The 20,238-nt window shown below is 37.2% G+C and overlaps 3 protein-coding genes across 3 annotated transcripts; 2 read left to right on the forward strand and 1 right to left on the reverse strand.

The window, feature by feature from the left end:
• Nucleotides 1–8,143: 8,143 nt before the first annotated feature.
• Nucleotides 8,144–11,165, forward strand: LOC117993967 (cyclohexanol dehydrogenase-like). Its single transcript, XM_034981844.2, has one exon. The coding sequence runs from the start codon at nt 8,168–8,170 to the stop codon at nt 8,942–8,944; it is 777 nt and encodes a 258-aa protein (XP_034837735.2). The 5' UTR covers nt 8,144–8,167; the 3' UTR covers nt 8,945–11,165.
• Nucleotides 11,166–11,179: 14 nt separating this feature from the next.
• On the forward strand, nt 11,180–12,865 carry LOC138404075 (meso-2,3-butanediol dehydrogenase-like). Its single transcript, XM_069507261.1, has one exon. It carries the CDS (start codon nt 12,065–12,067, stop codon nt 12,833–12,835), a length of 771 nt encoding a protein of 256 aa, XP_069363362.1. The 5' UTR covers nt 11,180–12,064; the 3' UTR covers nt 12,836–12,865.
• Nucleotides 12,866–15,952: 3,087 nt separating this feature from the next.
• Nucleotides 15,953–17,435, reverse strand: LOC117993796 (uncharacterized). The gene has a single exon (XM_034981659.2). It carries the CDS (start codon nt 17,257–17,259, stop codon nt 16,468–16,470), a length of 792 nt encoding a protein of 263 aa, XP_034837550.1. The 5' UTR covers nt 17,260–17,435; the 3' UTR covers nt 15,953–16,467.
• Nucleotides 17,436–20,238: the final 2,803 nt, after the last annotated feature.

Here is a 20,238-nt window from a genome sequence, read left to right on the forward strand (position 1 = left end):
TGGTTGGCGTGATTGGAGACAACTTCCCCAGCGGGAAAACTCCATGGGTCTCAGCTAATTATCCAGTATATGCTTTCTCTTTAGTCGACGAATCGCCTGCGGCATTGTCAACTGCACTGCCAGACGATTTGGATGGTTAGTAAGTCTTGTTTTGTAGTTGCAACTATAGCTTCTAATCTCTTCCTTTACTGTGTTGATATTTAAGTGCTCATGGAGTTCCGATATCTGCAAGAACCATGGCGCGTTGGATAGTTGTTTCAAAATGTAATTTTGAGCTCTTTGTACAATTTGAATATTGGAGTCACATGCTGATCCCCAGAGCTCAATGCCGTATGACCATATCGGCTTTATTATTGTCTTGTATATCAGGAGCTTGTTGTCTAGGGAAAGCCTGGAGTTCCTTGAGAGCATCCAGTACAGTCCTCTATATCGGTGATAGATCTCATCCCTCTTGGCTTGAACATGTTTTTTCCAGGTGAGCCTTCTGTCTAGGTGCATGCCCAAGTATCTAACACTGTCACATTGCGGAAGCTGATTGTTCCGCAGTGAGACTGGAGGACAGTTTCCTCGACGAAGAGTAAATGTTATATGGACTGACTTTGTACCGCTAGCTTTTATTCTCCATTTCGACAGCCATTTGTCAATCTCGTTTAGACCACGTTGTAGAATAGCCGAAGCTTCGTCAGGATTTTCACTGCGAGCAAGTACAGCGGTATCATCTGCGAATGTAGCCACAGTAACATCGTCAATTCGAGGTAGGTCACTCGTATAGATGGTGTAAAGTACAGGACCTAGCACTGAGCCCTGTGGCACACCAGCTGTAATTGGGTGAAACGAAGAGGTGTATTCGGCTTCCTTGACTTGAAATATCCTATCAGTCAGGTAAGATTTCAATAATCCGAAGAATGTATGAGGTAGTAGCGATTTAATTTTGAACAATAGTCCTGTATGCCACACTTTATCAAATGCTTGCTGCACGTCAAGGAATGCAGAAGAGCAGTATTCTTTATGTTCAAGTGCATCTCTAATTGTTCTGCATACCCTGTGTACCTGTTCGACAGTTCCATGATGCTGCCGGAAGCCAAATTGATGGTCTGGAATGATACATCTTGAGCAGAGTTCCTTCATAAGTCTCTGCAACACAACTTTTTCACAAATTTTTGATGTCACAGGTAGTAAACTGATTGGCCTGTATGAGGTTACTTCATGGACAGGTTTACCAGGCTTTGCTATCATTATAATTTGTGAGACCTTCCATAGTGCTGGGAAGTAGCCAACACGAATGATGCCATTAAACAAAATGGTGAGGAACACAATACCTTTTTTGGGTAATTCTGATAGGACTTTTTTATCAATTAGAAAAGAAATATATATTAACATTTATTGATGACTATACAAATTATACTCAAGTCTATCTATTATCTAATAAAAGTGAAGTATTTATGTATTTAAAACAATACGTTCAAGAAATGGAAAGACACACAAACCAAAAAATCAGCATCATACGCTGCGATGGTGGTGGAGAATATTCTAGTAATAACCTGAAAGAATGGTGTAAAAACAAAGGTATAAAAATAGACTATACAATACCCTACAGTCCACAACTTAACGGCAAAGCTGAACGTTTTAACCGCACCTTGATGGAGAAAGCACGAGCTATGCTATATGAATCTAACCTAGAATTTGAAATGTGGGGCGAAGCTGTACTGTCAGCAACCTACTTGTTAAACAGAACTCCACGAGATAATCAAACACTAACTCCAATAGAAATGTGGTCAAATAAAAAACCAAATGTGACAAATATTCAAATATTCGGTTCAGAAGTCTATACAAAAATATTAAAACCCCTAAAAAAATTAGACGAGAGAAGTGAAAAACTTATAATGATTGGATACGCTCCGACTGGATATAGACTCTGGAATTCTGAAAACAGAGAAATAATAATAAGAAGAGATGTCAAATTTGTTCAAAGCAAAAAAGAAGTAAAAAGTAATAACCTAGAAAATGATGAAGATATAGTTGAATTAACTCACAGCTCATTACAAAATAAAGAAAATATGGAAAAAGAAATAGAAGAAGTTATGAATGAAGAAAACACTGAGAACAATGAAACAACACAGACACAAACAGACAATGAAATCCAAAAAATATATGAAGAAGAACCAAAAACAAATGAAGAAGAAATAAATATACCCGATGACATAACAGATACAAATCAGGATGATGACAATACAGAAAGTTCAAAAGGTAAAAGACAACGAAAACCACCGCAAAGATATGAAGATTATGTTATGATTACATATAGTGAAGCAATTAGTGGTAAAGACAAACATAAATGGCAAGAGGCTATTGAAGATGAAAAGAATTCTTTGATTAAAAATGAAGTTTGGAAAATGGTAAGTGAAGAAGAGACTAAAAGAAAAAAGATTCTAAGTAATAAATGGGTATTAAAGATTAAAGATGATGGCACATACAAAGCTCGTCTTGTGATCAGAGGATTTGAGCAAAGAGAGGGAATTGACTATAATGAGATTTTCAGTCCAGTAATAAACAGTAGTCCTTTAAGAATGATTTTAGCAATTGCTGCTCTAAACAATTTAAAAATCAAAACATTTGATATTAAAACTGCATTTTTATATGGCAGATTGGACAATGAAGAAATCTATATGTATCCACCTGAGGGAATGAATATTAACGGTATATGCAAATTAGAGAAAGCCCTGTATGGCATGAAACAAGCTCCTCTTAAGTGGAATAAAACATTTACAAATTATTTGAACAGTCAAGGTTTATTACAACTTAAAACAGAACCATGTATTTTCAAAAATGAGGAAAATTCAATATTTTTAGGCATCCATGTAGATGATGGAATAGTAATTGGGAAAGATGAAAAAGAAATAGACACAATAATAAGAAAAATAGGAAACAGATTTATAACTAAAGTAGATAACAACCCAAAAAAATACCTTGGTATGGAAATAATACAAAAGGAAAATGAGTTAAACTTAAAACAAGAAAATTTTATAGAAAACCTCTTAAACGATTATAATATGATGGAAACAAAAATATCACAGATACCAATAGAATCGAGTAAAGTAATAGAATCACCAAAGAACACTAAATTTCCTTACAGAGAACTACTCGGAAGTTTAACATACATTTCAAATAAAACTAGACCCGACATAAGTTTTGCTGTTAACTACTGCAGCAGAAAAGTAGAAAACCCAACCGATCAAGATGTACACAATTTGAAACAGATATTGAAATATCTCAAAGGATCTAAAGAGAAAGGTCTTATTTACAAGAAAGAGAAACAAGATATCGAACTAACAGCATATTGTGACTCAGACTATGCTGGAGATTCTGAAACAAGGAGAAGCACAACGGGATATATAATATTCCTGAGCAACTGCCCAGTAACATGGTGCACGAGACGTCAACCTATAGTAGCACTTTCTAGCACTGAGGCTGAATACATTGCCGCAGCTGAATGTTGCAAAGAACTATTATACTTAAAATCAGTGATTCAAGAACTCTTGGACTTAACTAGTGTTAAAGTGACAGTGTTTATAGACAATCAAAGTGCAATTAGACTAATTGAGAATGGAGTTATAAATAGACGTTCCAAACACATAGACGTTCGATTCAAATTTATCCATGAAAAAGTGAAAAACAGTGATCTGATGATAAAATATTGTCCAACTAGTGAACAAACAGCTGACATTTTTACTAAAGTACTAACCAGAATCAAATTTAATTATCATGCTAATAAGATTGTTGTATAAATTAAATTCTGTGTTTAAAATTTAAAAATATTGCTTAAAACTTAATTCAAAGTAGGAATTCTATATAACTTTTGTTTTAATCTAAAATTGTATTTAAACTTTATCTTAAGAATGTTTTAGTAATAAGTAATAACTTAGTAAATAAGTAGTAACTAAACTAAAAACTATGTATAAGGAAAATAAAACAACTTTTTGTTTATATAATTGTCATTTAATAAATAAGTGAAAAAACCACCATTGTTAAAATTTTGAATAAGTAATTTCTGTGTAACAGTATAAAAGAAAAAATTGTTTTTGTGTTAAAAAAAAAAGAAAATTGTGTAAAAGACAAAGGAAACAAAATTAGGGGAGTGTGATAGAAATTAATTTATTTCCTTTGCCTTTAAAAATATCTAGTCTATCTAAGCGAATCTATGGTAATAGAGTAAAGAGTTAGTTTAAGACATTTAAGAAAAATAAAGTTGTCTGTGGTCTATTGGACGCCAAGTAAAATGGTTTCATTTTAATGATCCGTAAAATTAAAAACTAATATACAATAAAACTCAACAGATACGGTCTACGTGGTAGTAGAAGTAAAGTACGCGGCAGAAAATAATGTACATTCACCTTTAGTATGAGATTTCAGCTTTGAATTTCTCTGTCACTGATACCTACGTGATGTTTTGTCGGTTTCAACGACAGAGACAATGCTCTACAAATCCGCTATCTCTTTCTTAAGGTTTATGTACATTATTTTTTGCCACGTATTGTACTTAGTAGTCTTTCTAAAATAAATAAGTCGACCGCAGCGGTCAAAGATAGATACATAGTACCTACCCAGTAAGCAAAAAGTTTAAAATGTGCACGTAGAACTCAGAACTCAGAAATTGGGATCAAAGCCCATGCCCTCAGATTCGCAGCTCGAAATAAAAACTTTTGAAATATGTTTAGGTTACTTAGTAGGTACCTAATTGTTAAGCTTTTTTTTTTTTTGGTAATGGTATGTGAAGATTTCCGAGTAGCCGCAAAGATGACCATGAACCCGAGAACTCGGAACTCTAGTACTGAGCTGTGGGCTGTGATTCCTTAACTGTTTATTCCACATCTAGATTTAGTAGGTAGGTACCTACCCATGGTTTAGTTTCTGTGGAGTACTCATCCGTTAACTTAAAGTCTTTTTTAAAGAAAAGTGTAATGGAAACAGGTAACAGGTAGGTACATCAATACAAAATTCAGAGTTTTCTACAGTAAGCTGTATGCCAAGGTGATAGAGGTTATTTCTTCGGCTAAACTTAATTTATGCTCGAGCCAAACCAATTTAAAACTTTGCCAGCGTTCATTACCTACTGTTTTAGAACTTTTGTATCATATTATCATATTTTCGAGTTTTGGGGTTGTTATTTAATTATTGTAATTTATGATATCGATACCTGTTCTCCCGGTTTTACTCTTTCGCTCAGGTTTTTACCGCGACTTCCTCCGCATGGATTTAGGTTTTTAAAATCCCTGTTGGAATTTCTTAAAACCATTTCTTAGTGGTGGTATTACGCTATGTGGCTAGTAAAATAAAATCTAGGAATATCTAACTTGGAGACTTAATCAGTACCCTTATTATAAATGCGAGAGTGTGTTTGTTTGTTGGTTTATTGGTTTATTGGTTTGTTCTTTTGTCCTTCAATCACGTAGCAACGGTGCAACGGATTGACGTGATTTTTTGCGTGGGTATACATAAAGACCTGCAGAGTGACATAGGCTACTTTTATCCCGGAAAATAAAAGAGTTCCCTAGGGATTTTTAAAAAACCTTATTCCACGCAGACGAAGTCGCGGGCATCAGCTAGTAAGTACGTAATTAATTGTAGTTGTATGTTGGTAAATGAAGAAATACGTGTTTCAGGATTTTTGGAAATTCAACCTCCACTTCGATTTTTCAATTCCACCCGAGCGAAGCCGGGGCGGGTCATCTAGTAATTATCATAAATTATTCCTGATGATTGCTAATGAGGCTACAGAACAGCGCGGCGGCAGAACGGGTAAAATTGTAAATTCCTCATAATTTGCCACCATCAATCGTTTTTAAGGATGCATCAAGATCGTTAGCGGTTTACTTTTGTCGACACTAAAATATTAGAGAGTAAAGAAAAAAATCTTTTATATAGAACACTGCTTTAATGACGTACTGCGCCATCTTAATGTATATGTATTGTATGTGATTTGGTAAATAATTTTTTTGGTGAACACATTTTAATTTTTTTTTGTGATGTAACCACAAATTCACGGTTTTCAATTTTTTTCCTTTACTTATACTATAAGACCTGCCTACCTGCTAAATGTCATGATTCTCGCTCAACGGGAAGTATCCTATAGGTTTTCTTGACAGACACGACAGACAGACAGACAGACAACGAAGTGATCCTTTAATGGTCCCTTTTCCCTTTTGAGTATGAAAATCATTTCATATCCTGACCCAAGCATCATAAACCCAAAGCTTCTCTGCTCTTGCTCTTTTTATGATTCACACCTTGAAGTTACTTTAGATTTTGAAGAAACTTTTAAGCTAAGTAATATTAAATAGGTAATGTAAAAAGCCATAGGAAAGTGGTAGTGGTAGGGGGGGAGTAGAGGCATTAAAGTTAATTTACATCCACAGTCGCTGATTAGCGGCGTTATTGAATTAAATTACAGTCTTATCTCTGACACGCTTTGTGATCGTGTCCGGCGCCATTTAGCCTCGCATTCCTTACAAATTCGCGGGAAAATCAAAAGGTACCCTTAGGTAGTTAATGCTCTTACACTACACATACTTTAAACTACTATTTTACTCCCTTAAGGGTTGAATTTTCAATTATCCTTTCTTAGCGGATGGCTACGTCATAATAACCTCTAATCTGCATGCTAAATTTTAGCCCGATCCATCCAGAAGTTTGAGCTGTGCGTTGATAGATCAGGCAGTTAGTGGGTCAGTCGGTCAGTCAGTCAGTGAGTCATCTTTTCCTTTTATATATTTGGAAGATTATTATAAGCACAATAAAAACTAAATGGAAAAAAAAATCCAAATTTTCAGTCGATCTTAAATTTAATCGGCTTAGACTTTTTTTTAAGCTAATATTAAATAATGTGGAGGGCCATAGGAAAGTGGCAGCCCTATTAATGGGGGGGAGGAGAGACATTAAAGCTAATTTGCATCCCCAGTCGCTGATCAGATGCGTTATTGAATTAAATTACAGCCTTATCTCTGACACGCTTTGTGATCGTGTCGGGGCGCCATTTCTCCTCGCATTCCTTGCAGAATCGCGGGGAAATCAAAAAGGTTATTGCTCTTATTGTATAGGTATTAGTTAGCTGATGCCCGCGACTCTGTTTGCGTGGATTTAGGTTTTTAACAATCCCGTAGGAACTCTTTGCTTTCCCTTTCTTTGATTTTCATTATCAATTTGCGAGACTTATACATACCATGTTAATACCATATTATTATTTAGGTAGGTGTGGGTATTATACATACTATAATCTATGGTTAATTTGGATTGAGGAAAATATTTTATAGGTAGGTAGGTACCTACTCAAAGTCAAACAGACGGAGTCGCGGATATCTGTTTAAAAAGATATACAAATGATGTTCGCACATTACAGACCACATCTACTCATGTGCTATATACATTCGTACGCACCGCTATTTGTCTCACACGCTGAATGCAACGCATTTTTAAGAGTAAAACATTTACAAACAAAATATAAACCGGCTTCAATAACCTCGAACACTAAAAAAAATCTTGTAGGCAAGCGTGCTCCATCTTAGGCTGCATCATCAATTGCCAGCAGCCTGAGGTGCGATTGTGTAAAAAAGGGCCATGAAAATGGTAATCATTTCATGGCTTAAGCGTACGATTTCAGCTGTCAAACGACAATTTCGAATTGTGTAAGGTGTTCATAATTGTTTAGCCATTACAAGGTTATGATTAAAGCCATGATTGGTTTTTTAGACCATTGGGCTGCAACGAAGTGCTAGTCTATAAATTAAAAAAATGGACTCGGAGATCTAATCATTATTCACTTTTAATACCTACTAGCTGATGCCCGTGACTTCGTCGATCCCGTGGGAACTCTTTGATTTTCCGGGATAAAAAGTAGCCTATGTCACTTTCAAGGTCTTTATCTATACCCATGCAAAAAATCACGTCAATCCGTTGCACCGTTGCGACGTGATGGAAGGACAAACCGACAAACAAAGACACTGCCTGAAAATGCGTTGCAACTTACGAACCTCGCGTGCGGTGTGGCTGTAATATGCGATCAGCATGCCGACCGTTTTATCTGACCATTAAGATAACGTCTATTTACGGTTTAGTGTACTTTGTATATTTGCGAATCATTAAGAAATCATAAGTTGTTGTATCACTCGGTAAAATGTCGTTCGAAAATAAAGTCGTACTTATAACGGGCGCCGGCTCTGGCATCGGCGAAGCAATAGCGGTTCATTTCGCCAACTTATCTGCTAAATTATCTTTACTGGACATCAACGCTGAAAATCTAGAAAATGCAATTGGAAAGTGTGAGAAATTGAGCAAAACTAAAGCGATCAAAATTGTCCTCGATATGACGAAAGATGAAAACGTAAAACAAGCTGTCGATAAAACTATTAAAGAACTTGGAAAAATCGACGTAGTGGTCAATTGTGCTGGAATTGTCGGTCAGTGTGAATTACTAAATGATAAATTCATAGAGGATTTCGATAAAGTTATAGCTATTAATTTAAGAGCATATGTTATAATGTCACATTACGCTGCGCCAGCATTGATTAAAACTAAAGGATGTATAATAAACATAGCGAGTGTATGCGCTAAGTTGGTTGATAAGAAATGTATTCCATACACTACTTCTAAAGCAGCTGTTGCACATTTTACCAAGAATTCTGCTCTGGAATTAGCTGAGAAAGGAGTAAGAGTTAACTCTATTTCCCCTGGATTTGTTGAGACGAAAATTTTTATCAACAGCAAGTGTGAAATGGATAATTTTAAACTGTTAAAAAGGAAGCCAGCGCCGCTTGAGCATGTTCTGAAGGTGGACGAGATCGCAGATTTGGCTGGTTATCTGGCAAGTGATAAAGCGCAGAGTATAACTGGAGCCGACTTTGTTATTGATTCTGGGTATACTCTTTTAGGATCGTTGTTAGAGAATATCTAAATATAGTTTAAGTTTATAAAAGAAATATTTTGTAAAACTTGCATGTCGTACCAACGCAGTCTGCTTCTTTCTCACCTTATCCCACACTACGTGGGGTCGGCACAACATGTCTCCTTCTTCCACTCACTTCTATCATTCGTCAACGTACTGTCCACTGCTTTTTCACGCATATCCTCTTTCACGCAATCCATCCACCTTTTCTTTGGTCGCTCTCTCCTCTTTTTTCCTTCCACATGCATACTTAACATTCTACTAGTGACATGGCTTTCTTCCCTCCGCATATGTCCATACCATGCCAGCCTATTACCCCTTATCTTTTCTACCACTTTCAAACTTCCCCTTATATATTCATTCCTTATCTTATTCATCCTTGTCATACCACACATCCATCTCAACATTCGCATTTCAGTCGCATGTACCTACTCGCCTTTCATCCGTCCCTTTTACCGCCCAACATTCTGAACCATACAATGAGACAGGTCTAACGACTGTTTTACAAATTTTCCCCTCAAGTTTAAGGGACATTTTTTTTTTTTGTCGTAAAGCACAGACACTAGTACTTTACTACCATTACAATCTAGCCTATGAGAGAGGCTAATAAGCAATATTATATTAACCTAAACTTATAAACGTACTTATACCTAAGAATCTGTCTATTGACTTAGCTTAGTTTATAGTTAAGATACCTTATTGGAAGACACTTTGTTCTTGTGTTCTTTAAATTGCACTAGCACTATGCTTTCACTTTGTTCGTGTGATCTTTGATTTGCACTAGCACTACACTTTCACTATAACTACACTAGCTCAAAAGGCTTAGTCCTCTTAAGTCTACGTATTAGGTCTGTGTTGTCGAGGAGCTGGATAGCCTCGACGTTAACATGTTCATGGAGCCTGCGTTCGTGGGATTTAGCGTGTTTGCTAATAGCTGTGTCCACGAAGCCCATTTGGAGATCGCGATGAATGTCTACATTCCTGACGTACCAGGGTGCATTGACGATACCCCTAAGCACTTAGCTGAATTATTAGTAAATTGGATACCAGGATAAGGGACATTTGCGGGTCACATATAACACCTGAGACCTGTCGACATTTCATCCATCCCGCATTTATTCTATTGTTCACGTCTCGGTCAATATTAGTCGTTTTGGAAGAGCGAACCGAGGTACCGGAAATTGGAACAAACAGGTAGGGTTATGCCATCTAAAGCAATTTCAGAGAAACTAGAGGGGCCACCGAAGTCGCAAGGATCACTTTGTTGTCTATCTGTCTGTGCGTCTGTCCATCGTGTCTGTCAAGAAACCCTATAGGGTACTTCCCGTTGACCTAGAATCATAATATTTGGCAGGTAGATATAGTCCGCAACAGATTGAGATGGCAATCGGGGTATGAGGCGAGAGGCTGCCCCGCACACGCCACACGTCACCCGCGCTCGCCCGCACCTAGTTAGCGCGGAGGCTGTGCGGGTGTGCGTGGCGTTCCCTGCCCGATTGCCATTTCAACTACACGTAAAAAAAAAACCGAAAACCGTGAATTTGTGGTTACATCACAAAAAAAATTTAAATGTGTCCACAGAAAAATCAATTTACTAAATAACATAGGTACTTACCTATAGATGGCACAGTCCACTGCATCTATATAAAAGCACAGAAGATATAATAGTACTAAAGGTTAGGTAAAAAAAGCTGTGATAGCCTAGTCGGTAGAACGTCGGTGATCGGAGGTCGGGGGTTCGATCCCGGGCCTCTAACTTTTCGGAGCTATGTGCGTTTTTAATAATTAAATATCACTTGCTTTAACGGTGAAAACATCGTGAGGAAACCTGCATGCCTGAGAGTACTCCATAATGTTCTCAAAGGTGTGTGAAGTCTACCAATCCGCACATGGCCAGCGTGGTAGACTATGGCCAAAACCCTTCCCACTATGCGAGGAGACCCGTGCTCGGTAGTGAGCCGGTGATGGGTTGATCATGATGATGATGATGAAAAGTTAGGTAAATACCTTGTACGATTATGTGGATACGGAATCCTTCGTGTGCGAGTCCAACGCGCACTTTACAGGTTTTTACTTTAGCATGTCAATGCAGTTTGGGATGTGATAGGTACTCATATTTTTCTGACGACATTCAGTTCGTTGAATTAGTTAATGAGGAAGTTTCAGGGCGACCGTTCCATAAAATTTTCATAGATGGCGCTGTGTACTGCACCCACTAAAAACGAAAAATAATACCTATATCTAAGTATATGATTTAGCCAGAATGTCAGCATTTTCGTTGCCAACTATTCCAGCATGCTCTGGTACCTAGCGTAGAACCACCCGGTATTGGGCCAGGGTGTCTCTGCAGTTTTCAACCAGTCTTGAGTTGACAACCTCAGAGGACAGAGTTGAAAGAGCTGCCTGGCTGTCCGTATGTTTTATTGACGTTGTTGTTTTGCAGGATGTTTTACGTACAAATTATTATAGCGTATACCTTCGCTCGGAAATTATTTTTCGTTTTTAGTGGGTGCAGTAAACAGCGCCATCTTTGAAAATTTTATGGAACGTTCGCCCCGAAACTTCCTCATTAACTACTCGTAGTTCAGTCAGTCATTCGAAACGAGTTGCGATGTAATACGCGAACAGGGACAAGGTCTTGCATACATAATTAATTGTCCCTTTTATCTAAGGCTATTAATGTAAAAAACCGGCCAAGTGAGAGTCGGACTCGCCCATGACGGGTTCCGTAGCAGCAAGTAAGGCCCGGTATCCACCTAAGCGGAGCGGAGAGGAGATGTGTTCATAGATACCCCACACGTATGGGTTTGATGAAAAAAAAATTGAGTTTTAATTGTAAGTATGGGGGAACCCCCAAACTTGTTGTTTTTTTTTTTCTATTTTTGTGTGAAAATCTTAATGCGGTTCACAGAACACAATCTACTTACCAAGTTTCAACAGTATAGTTCTTATAGTATCGGAAAAAAGTGGCTGTGACATACGGACGGACAGACAGACAGACAGACACGATGAATCCATAAGGGTTCCGTTTTTTGTCATTTGGCTACGGAACTCTAAAAACGTGTAATTAATAATAATAATTCTGGTCAAATCAGTCGGAAAATTAAAATTTTCCTATCATTCAGTAAAATGTCTTTCGAAAATAAAGTCGTGGTTATAACGGGCGCCGGCTCTGGCATCGGCGAAGCAATAGCAGTGCATTTCGCCAAATTATCTGCTAAATTATCTTTACTGGACATTAACGCTGAAAATCTAGAAAAAGCAATTAAAAAGTGTGAGAAATTGAGCAAAACTAAAGCGATCAAAATTGTCCTCGATATGACGAAAGATGAAAGCGTAAAACAAGCAGTCGATAAAACTATTGACGAACTTGAAAAAATTGACGTAGTGGTCAATTGTGCTGGAATTATTAGTGTATCCGGAATACTAGATGGTAAATTCATAAATGATTTCGATAATGTAATGGCTATTAATTTTAGAGCATATGTTATAATGTCACATTACTCTGCGCCAGCTTTGGTTAAAACTAAAGGATGTATAATAAACATAGCAAGTGTATGCGCTAAGTTGGTTGATAAGAAAATAATTCCGTACACTACTTCTAAAGCAGCTGTGGTGCAGTTTACTAAGAATGCTGCTTTAGAATTGGCTGAGAAAGGAGTAAGAGTCAATTCTATCTCCCCTGGATATGTTAAAACTAATATTGCGACTAACAGTTTGAGTCAAGAAGATCTTAAACTGATGAATAGCAAGTCAGCGCCGCTTGAGCATGTTCTGAAGGTGGACGAGATCGCAGATTTGGCTGGTTATCTGGCAAGTGATAAAGCGCAGAGTATAACTGGAGCCGACTTTGTTATCGATTCTGGATATAGTCTTTTGGGATTGTTGCTGGATGATTGACGAATTAATGTGGAAGTAAAATCTTTTAATTGATTAAAGAAATAATTTGTGAAACTCGCATGTTTTCTGAACTCCATATTATTTTTAGAGTTCCGTACCTTAATTGGAAAAAGGAACTCTGATAGGATCAGTTTTTGTCGTTCTGTCCGTCTGTCGTTTCTGTCAAAAAAACCTTTAGGTCAACGGGAAGTACCTACGTCTGTCTGTCTGTCAAGAAACCTACAGGGTACTTTCTGTTGACCTAGAATCATGAAATTTAGCAGGTAGTAGATCTTATAGCTGACATTTGGGGAAAAATCTGAAAACCATGTTTTTAGGGTTGCATCACACAAAAAAAATTAAATTGTGGTCATAAACTAATAATTAGTATTTTCAATTTTCTAAGTAAGATAACTATATCAAGTGGGGTATCATGGTATGAAAGGTCTTTACCTGTGCATTCTAAAACAGATTTTTCTTTATTTTTATGTATCATAGTTTTTGAATTATCCTGCAAAATGTCGAAAAAATACGACTGTAGTACGGAACCCTCATTGCGCGAGCCTGACTCGCACTTGGCCGGTTTTGTTTTGTATGGTAGCTTATGACATTGTATGTGTGTAGAATGTAGATTACTATATTATATCCGCATTTTCACGGATTCAGATCGGATGAGTGCGTGATCGCTTTAAATTTGGTACCTATATTATGTTGAATTTTCAAAAATCCTTTCTTAGCGGAAGTCTACGTCATTATGACGTAGACGTGACGTCATTATTATCTGCATGCCAAATTTTAGCTCGATCCGTAAAGTACCTTGAGCTCAGTCATTCAGTCAATCAGTTTTTCATTTTATATATTTAGATTATATTATACGAAAAATCAGAGTTCCTAAGTGATTTTATTCTTGAGTGTTGTCTCTGGTACTATGCAGCGCCACCCTGATATCAATACGAGCAACATAATAATATAGTTCAGATCGGTGCAAAGGTACCTAGGTATAATGTAAGTGATCACGGCGCCATCTATTAGACAACGTTTACACTTCTAGCAAACAATCGATTGGTTTGGCGATAATGCGTTGCGGCACTTGCGGAATGTTCCTATCGGCGGTAGATGGCGTTAGGGAGCGCCTACTGCCACTTCTTACAGCGATTCATTACCACGTTTCGTTTAACGCTGTGGTTTTACTATTATATCCCAACCTGTCGTTATTATAATTATAGTTATTATATAACGACAGGGTTGAGATGGCAATCGGGGTATCCTCATACCCCGATTGCCATCTCAACCTGTCGCTAAGGCTAACCTATTAGTTCACCACATCGATGGTTTAACATGCTAATTATGTTATCACATCGGCCGTCTGCTTCCTGCTAAAACGCTCAACACATTACCTAATCGGAGAACGCCTCGCGTGGCCCCGTCACAGAGCAAGGACTTTGGGAAATGGAATCTTTAGTCATGACCAGTCATAACTGTGGCCCTGTGTGGCCCCGAGGTTCGCTAGTTCTTCTTTGATTCAACTGAATGGTCAGTTGCGTCACGATGATGTGATGTGACCTTGCCATGCGATGTTTTTATATTGAAAATTGTTTATTTTATCTATCTAATGAGATGTTAATTTATAAATAGGTACCTAAGTAGGTATAAAGTACCTAACTAATATAATTGGTACATCTTACCAACTTATTACATTCATCATCATCATCATGATCAACCCATTGCCTGCTCACTACAGAGCACGGGTCTCCTCTCAGAGTGAGAAGGGTTTTGGCCATAGTCTACCACGCTGGCCATACTTAATTCTAAAATTCTTTGTGTCATATAACTACCTACACATTAATAGATTAATTTTCATTAGGACTGAGTGTCTATGGTACACGGTAAAACATATATCTACGTCAATAAAACGCTTGTGTAAAAAGTAAATATTTTTATTGGCATTAAAAACGTATTGATTAGATTCTCTTTGTTGGCATTAAAGTAGCATTTGCGCGCTCCCCATACCAGACAATGCTAATCCAGAATCTAGCACGAAATCGGAACCAGTTATACTTCTAGCCTTATCGCTTGCTAAATATACTGCCATCTCAGCAACCTCACTTGCGTCTATATTATGTTGTAGTGGAACAAACTTAGCATATGAAGCGAACACTGCATCATTTTGCTCTTGGCTTATTCCTGCATGTAATGCAATATTCGTCTCAACGGGTCCTGGAGAAATGGAATTGACTCTGACTCCTTTATCTGCTAAGTCCATAGCAACGTGCTTTGTGAAATAGGCGATAGCAGCTTTCGATAGGTTGTATGGTATTGATCCTTTACAAACAACTTTAGCCATCACACTGGCTGTATTAACAACACATCCTTTACTTTCAATCAACGCTGGTGCAGCATAATGTACCATGGCAATTGTAGATCTAAGATTTACACTCATAACTTTATCTAAAACACTCAACAAATCTGAATCAAGAATTCCTCTATCTCCGAAAATCCCCGCAACATTAACGAGAACGTTAATTTTTGAAAATTCCTTGATAGTATTGTCAACTGCTCGTTTTACATCTACATCTTTGGATAAATCTGCAACCACTTCTAACACTTTCGCTTTGCTTAATTTACGACATTCCTCTGCCACTTTATGAAGGTTATCTCCATTTATATCTACTAAGGAAAGTGTAGCAGATAGCTTAGCGAATTGTAGAGCATTCGCTTTACCTATGCCTGATCCCGCTCCAGTAATTATAACAACTTTATTTAAAAAACTCATTTTAGTATGTCCGCGTTAAATATCGTTGCCGCTAAACTTCAAACTGGTTTCCCCTCTACGTGTTTACGTAATTTATATTTGGCACATAAGTACCATAGTACCTAGTCATTCTGTTCATGACCATCACTATCAGTGTTATCACAATAGAATCAGTCGATTACAATCATCGATATTAAAAACCACAGAAATTTGAATAGGAAAAACTATAGAAGTATGAGTGTTGCCATGCAGGTCAATGCACGTTATTGTAAAAGCAAACGTATTAAGAGGGCTCAGGACGGTGCTTTCTTCATACAAACGTAGGAGGGTAATTACCACATTATTTGATATTGTAAGTGAGTATTATATCGATTTATCATGTCGTTATCTAGGTTTATTGATATATAAAACATTGAAAAAATATTGATTTTAAAGTTGCGAGCCTCAAAAGATTCCTATTTTAATACTGACACCTCTAGTCTAATAGAAGTTATAGAGCCAAATAGAAAAATGGAAAACGTGAAGTAAAGCCTAGGTAATAAAAATCAGACTAAGCTTTTCGTAACTAGGTAGTAATAATTAAGAAAATCTTTATGTATCATGCTTGCAACACTATAATATCATAGGCACCACTGAATAGTACACATTGATAGGTTAGTGTTTAAGTAAGGATTGAAGTTCCTAAGTATGGTAGGTAAGTAAAGCCTGACCAGAAATATAAAAAACTTCCTGTGGGGGCGCCACTAGTGTATGGTTTATGGTCACTAATTATAATGATCATGTATAAATTAGTTTCACAGGATTTCCGCAATTATTTTTCTGGTCGGGCAAAACTTACACTGTGTATGTTTAGACTTAACTGATTAATAAAACGCTCATATAAAAGGCATTTTTATTGCCATTAAAGGAGCATTTTGCCGCTCGGTAAACCGGATAGTGCTAATCCAGAATCTATCAAGAAATCGGAACCAGTAATACTCTTAGCCTTATCGCTTGCTAAATAAACTGCCATCTCTGCAATCTCATTTGCATCTATATTATGTTGCAGTGGAACAGACTTGGCATATAAAGCGAACACTCCATCATTTTCCTCTTGACTTTTTCCTGAATTTAATAGAATATTCGTCTCAACGGGTCCTGGAGAAATAGAATTGACTCTAACTCCTTTATCTGCTAAGTCCATAGCAACGTGCTTTGTGAAATAGATGACAGCAGCTTTTGATAGGTTATATGGTATTGCTCCTTTACAAACCATTCTAGCCATTACACTAGCTGTATTAATAACACATCCTTTACTTTCAATCAACGCTGGTGCAGCATAATGTATCATGGCAATTGTAGATCTAAGATTTACACTCATAACTTTATCTAAAACACTCAACAAATCTGAATCAAGAATTCCTTTATCTCCGAAAATTCCCGCACAATTAACGAGAACGTCAATCTGTCCAAATTCCTTGATAGTATTGTCAACTGCTTGTTTTACATCTACATCTTTGGATAAATCTGCTACCACTTCTAACACTTTCACTTCGCTTAAGTTTCGACATTCCTCTGCCACTTTATGAAGGTTATCTGCATTTATATCTACTAAGGAAAGTGTAGCAGACAGTTTAGCGAATTGTATAGCATTCGCTTTACCTATCCCTGACCCCGCTCCGGTGATTATAACAACTTTATTTATAAAACTCATTTTAGTTACTACGTCCGCGTTAAATATGGTTGGCGTTAAACTTCGAAATGCATTCCCTGCTACGCGCTTACGTAATTAATACTTGACTTAATCATCGAGTTCACGACCATCACTCAGCGTTATCTAAATACAATTATAATCAATTACAATCATAGATATTAATGACCACAGAAATCTCTAGAAATACTATAGAAGTATGAGTGTCGTAACACAACACGCAGATGGTTTGAAATTTTGAAATCAGCGTGCGTTATTGTAAAAGCAGACATACCCCAACCACTTCAAGAATGCAGTTACCCCGTCTCGCGTTTCCCCGCACCGCACACTTTAAAGTATCCTTAGCATTACACGCCAGTTTACAGCCACGAAGAAATTCTGCCCTTTGATTGGTTGATTCGCTGTTTACATTTTTTCACAGCCAATCAAAGGGCAGAATTTGATGACGATGACGACAATAATGATGAATACGTTTTTCTTACACAATCGGGAGTCAGATTGGAAAAAAAAATTAAAGCCTACCTAGCCTACCCCAAATGGGATGAATTGGTATTTTTAAAATCATACTTAGTTAAGTTTCCTGGTCTATGCTCAGACTAAGTAAATAAAACGCTTACTTATATAAAAGATATTTTTATTGGTATTAAAGTAGCCTGTTCCCACTCGGTAAACCGGATAATGCTAATCCAGAATCGATCACGAAATCGGAACCAGTAATACTCTTAGCTTTATCGCTTGCTAAATAAACTGCCATCTCTGCTATCTCAATTACATCTATGTTATGTTGTAGTGGAACAGACTTGGCATATACAGCGAACGCTGCATCATTTTCCTGTTGAGTTTTTCCTGAATTTAATAGAATATTCGTCTCAACGGGTCCTGGAGAAATACAATTGACTCTGACTCCTTTATCTGCTAAGTCCATAGCAACGTGTTTTGTGAAATGGAGGACAGCAGCTTTCGAAAGGTTGTACGGTATTGCTCCTTTACAAACCATTCTAGCCAACGCACTGGCAGTATTAATAACACATCCTTTACTTTCTATCAACGCTGGTGCAGCATAATGTACCATGGCAACTGTAGATCTAAGATTCACACTCATAACTTTATCTAAAACACTCAACAAATCTGAATCAAGAATTCCTTTATCTCCGAAAATTCCCGCACAATTAACGAGAACGTCAATCTGTCCAAATTCCTTGATAGTATTGTCAACTGCTTGTTTTACATCTACATCTTTGGATACATCTGCTACCACTTCTAACACTTTCGCTTCGCTTAAGTTTCGACATTCCTCTGCCACTTTATGAAGGTTATCTGCATTTATATCTACTAAAGAAAGTGTAGCAGACACTTTAGCGAATTGTATAGCATTCGCTTTACCTATCCCTGATCCTGTTCCGGTGATTATAACAACTTTATTCGTAAAATTCATTTTACAACATCCGTGTTAAATATCGTTGGCATAAAACTTCAAAATGGCTTCTCCGTTACGCGTTTACTTAGCTAATTAATAATTGGCATTAAGCGTATATAGAGCTAATCATTGAATTCACGACCTTAGTGTTATCACGATCGAAATTAGCATCATAATCAATTAGAATTACTTAATAGAATAGAATATATTTTTATTCAAGCAAACTTATTACAAGTGCTTTTGAATCGTTAACTAGTTTAGTTTACCACTGGTTCGGAGCGCCGTTCCTACCGAGAAGAACCAGCAAGAAACTCGGCGGTTGCTCTTTTCAAGTGATCAATTTATAATATTATTATACCATACTGTACAAGCAATTGCAGCCCCGTGCATTGCTGGAGCGAGTCAAATCCAAGCTTAACATAGTCTTCGACTGTTATGCTTTTTTTAAGAGCATACTTTTAATAGATTTTTTAAACTTGTGTAAAGGCAAGTCTAAAATTGTTTGTGGGATTTTATTATAGAATATTACACTCATTCCCACAAATGACTTTCCCACTTTCGCGAGGCGTAGCGTAGGAGTTGCAAGTTTATTACGGTTCCTAGTTTGTCTGTCGTGGAAATCACTGATTATTTGTAACGGAGAATGTTATGTCAACCAAAAATTATATTATTGTAAATATATTGAGAAGCTACGGTTTTGACTCGCTACAGCTCGGGCAATGCGGGTTCCGTACCTACTACAGTGGTATTTTTTCGACATTTTGCACGATAATTCAAAAACTATGATGTATAAAAATAAATAAAAATATGTTTTAGAATGTTCAGGTGAAGACCTTTCATATGATACCCCACTTGATATAGCCACTCACTTCGAAAGTTGAAAATACTAATTATTAGTTCATGACCAGATTTTTTTTGTGTGATCTAACCCTAGATCACGGTTTTCAGATTTTTCCCCAAACGGGAAGTACCCTGTAGGTTTCTTGACAGACAGACAGACAGACAACAAAGTGATCCTATAAGGGTTCCGTTTTTCCTTTTGAGGTACGGAACCCTAAAAATGATGTGATTTTGTATATCGGTACCTAGTTTATGGGGCTAGAATTCATTTAAAAAATCATGCTCATTGCTCAAAATCGGCAACACACTGCCCCGGGAACAAACAAACACACACACACACACACAGCAGATAACATTTCTATTATCTTATTTAGAATTCCGTGGCCACAACTGTATTATTATAAGACCGAAATTACCTATCGTGAGATAAAAAAATCAAGGTTACATGTATGATAACAATGTTCGAGAACATCTTCAAATTCAGAGTAGGTAAGAACCAGTACCGATCTATACCTACTATTTATCTTTTGGGATGATTTATGTCCGTGCCACGTACGAGGCGCGGACGAGGTACGGACGAGGCACGGATTCAAAATATCACGAACGTTTTATATGAAGCAGTTCATGCTTCACCGTGTGGCGTGTGCAACACGGCACGGTGAAGCGTAAAGCGTAGGTATGTGGCACGGCTCGTGCCAGCCACGTGTTGGTATAAATCATCCCTT

The sequence above is a fragment of the Maniola hyperantus genome, chromosome 25 (genome assembly GCF_902806685.2).
Source record: "Maniola hyperantus chromosome 25, iAphHyp1.2, whole genome shotgun sequence".
Lineage (NCBI taxonomy): Eukaryota > Metazoa > Arthropoda > Insecta > Lepidoptera > Nymphalidae > Maniola > Maniola hyperantus.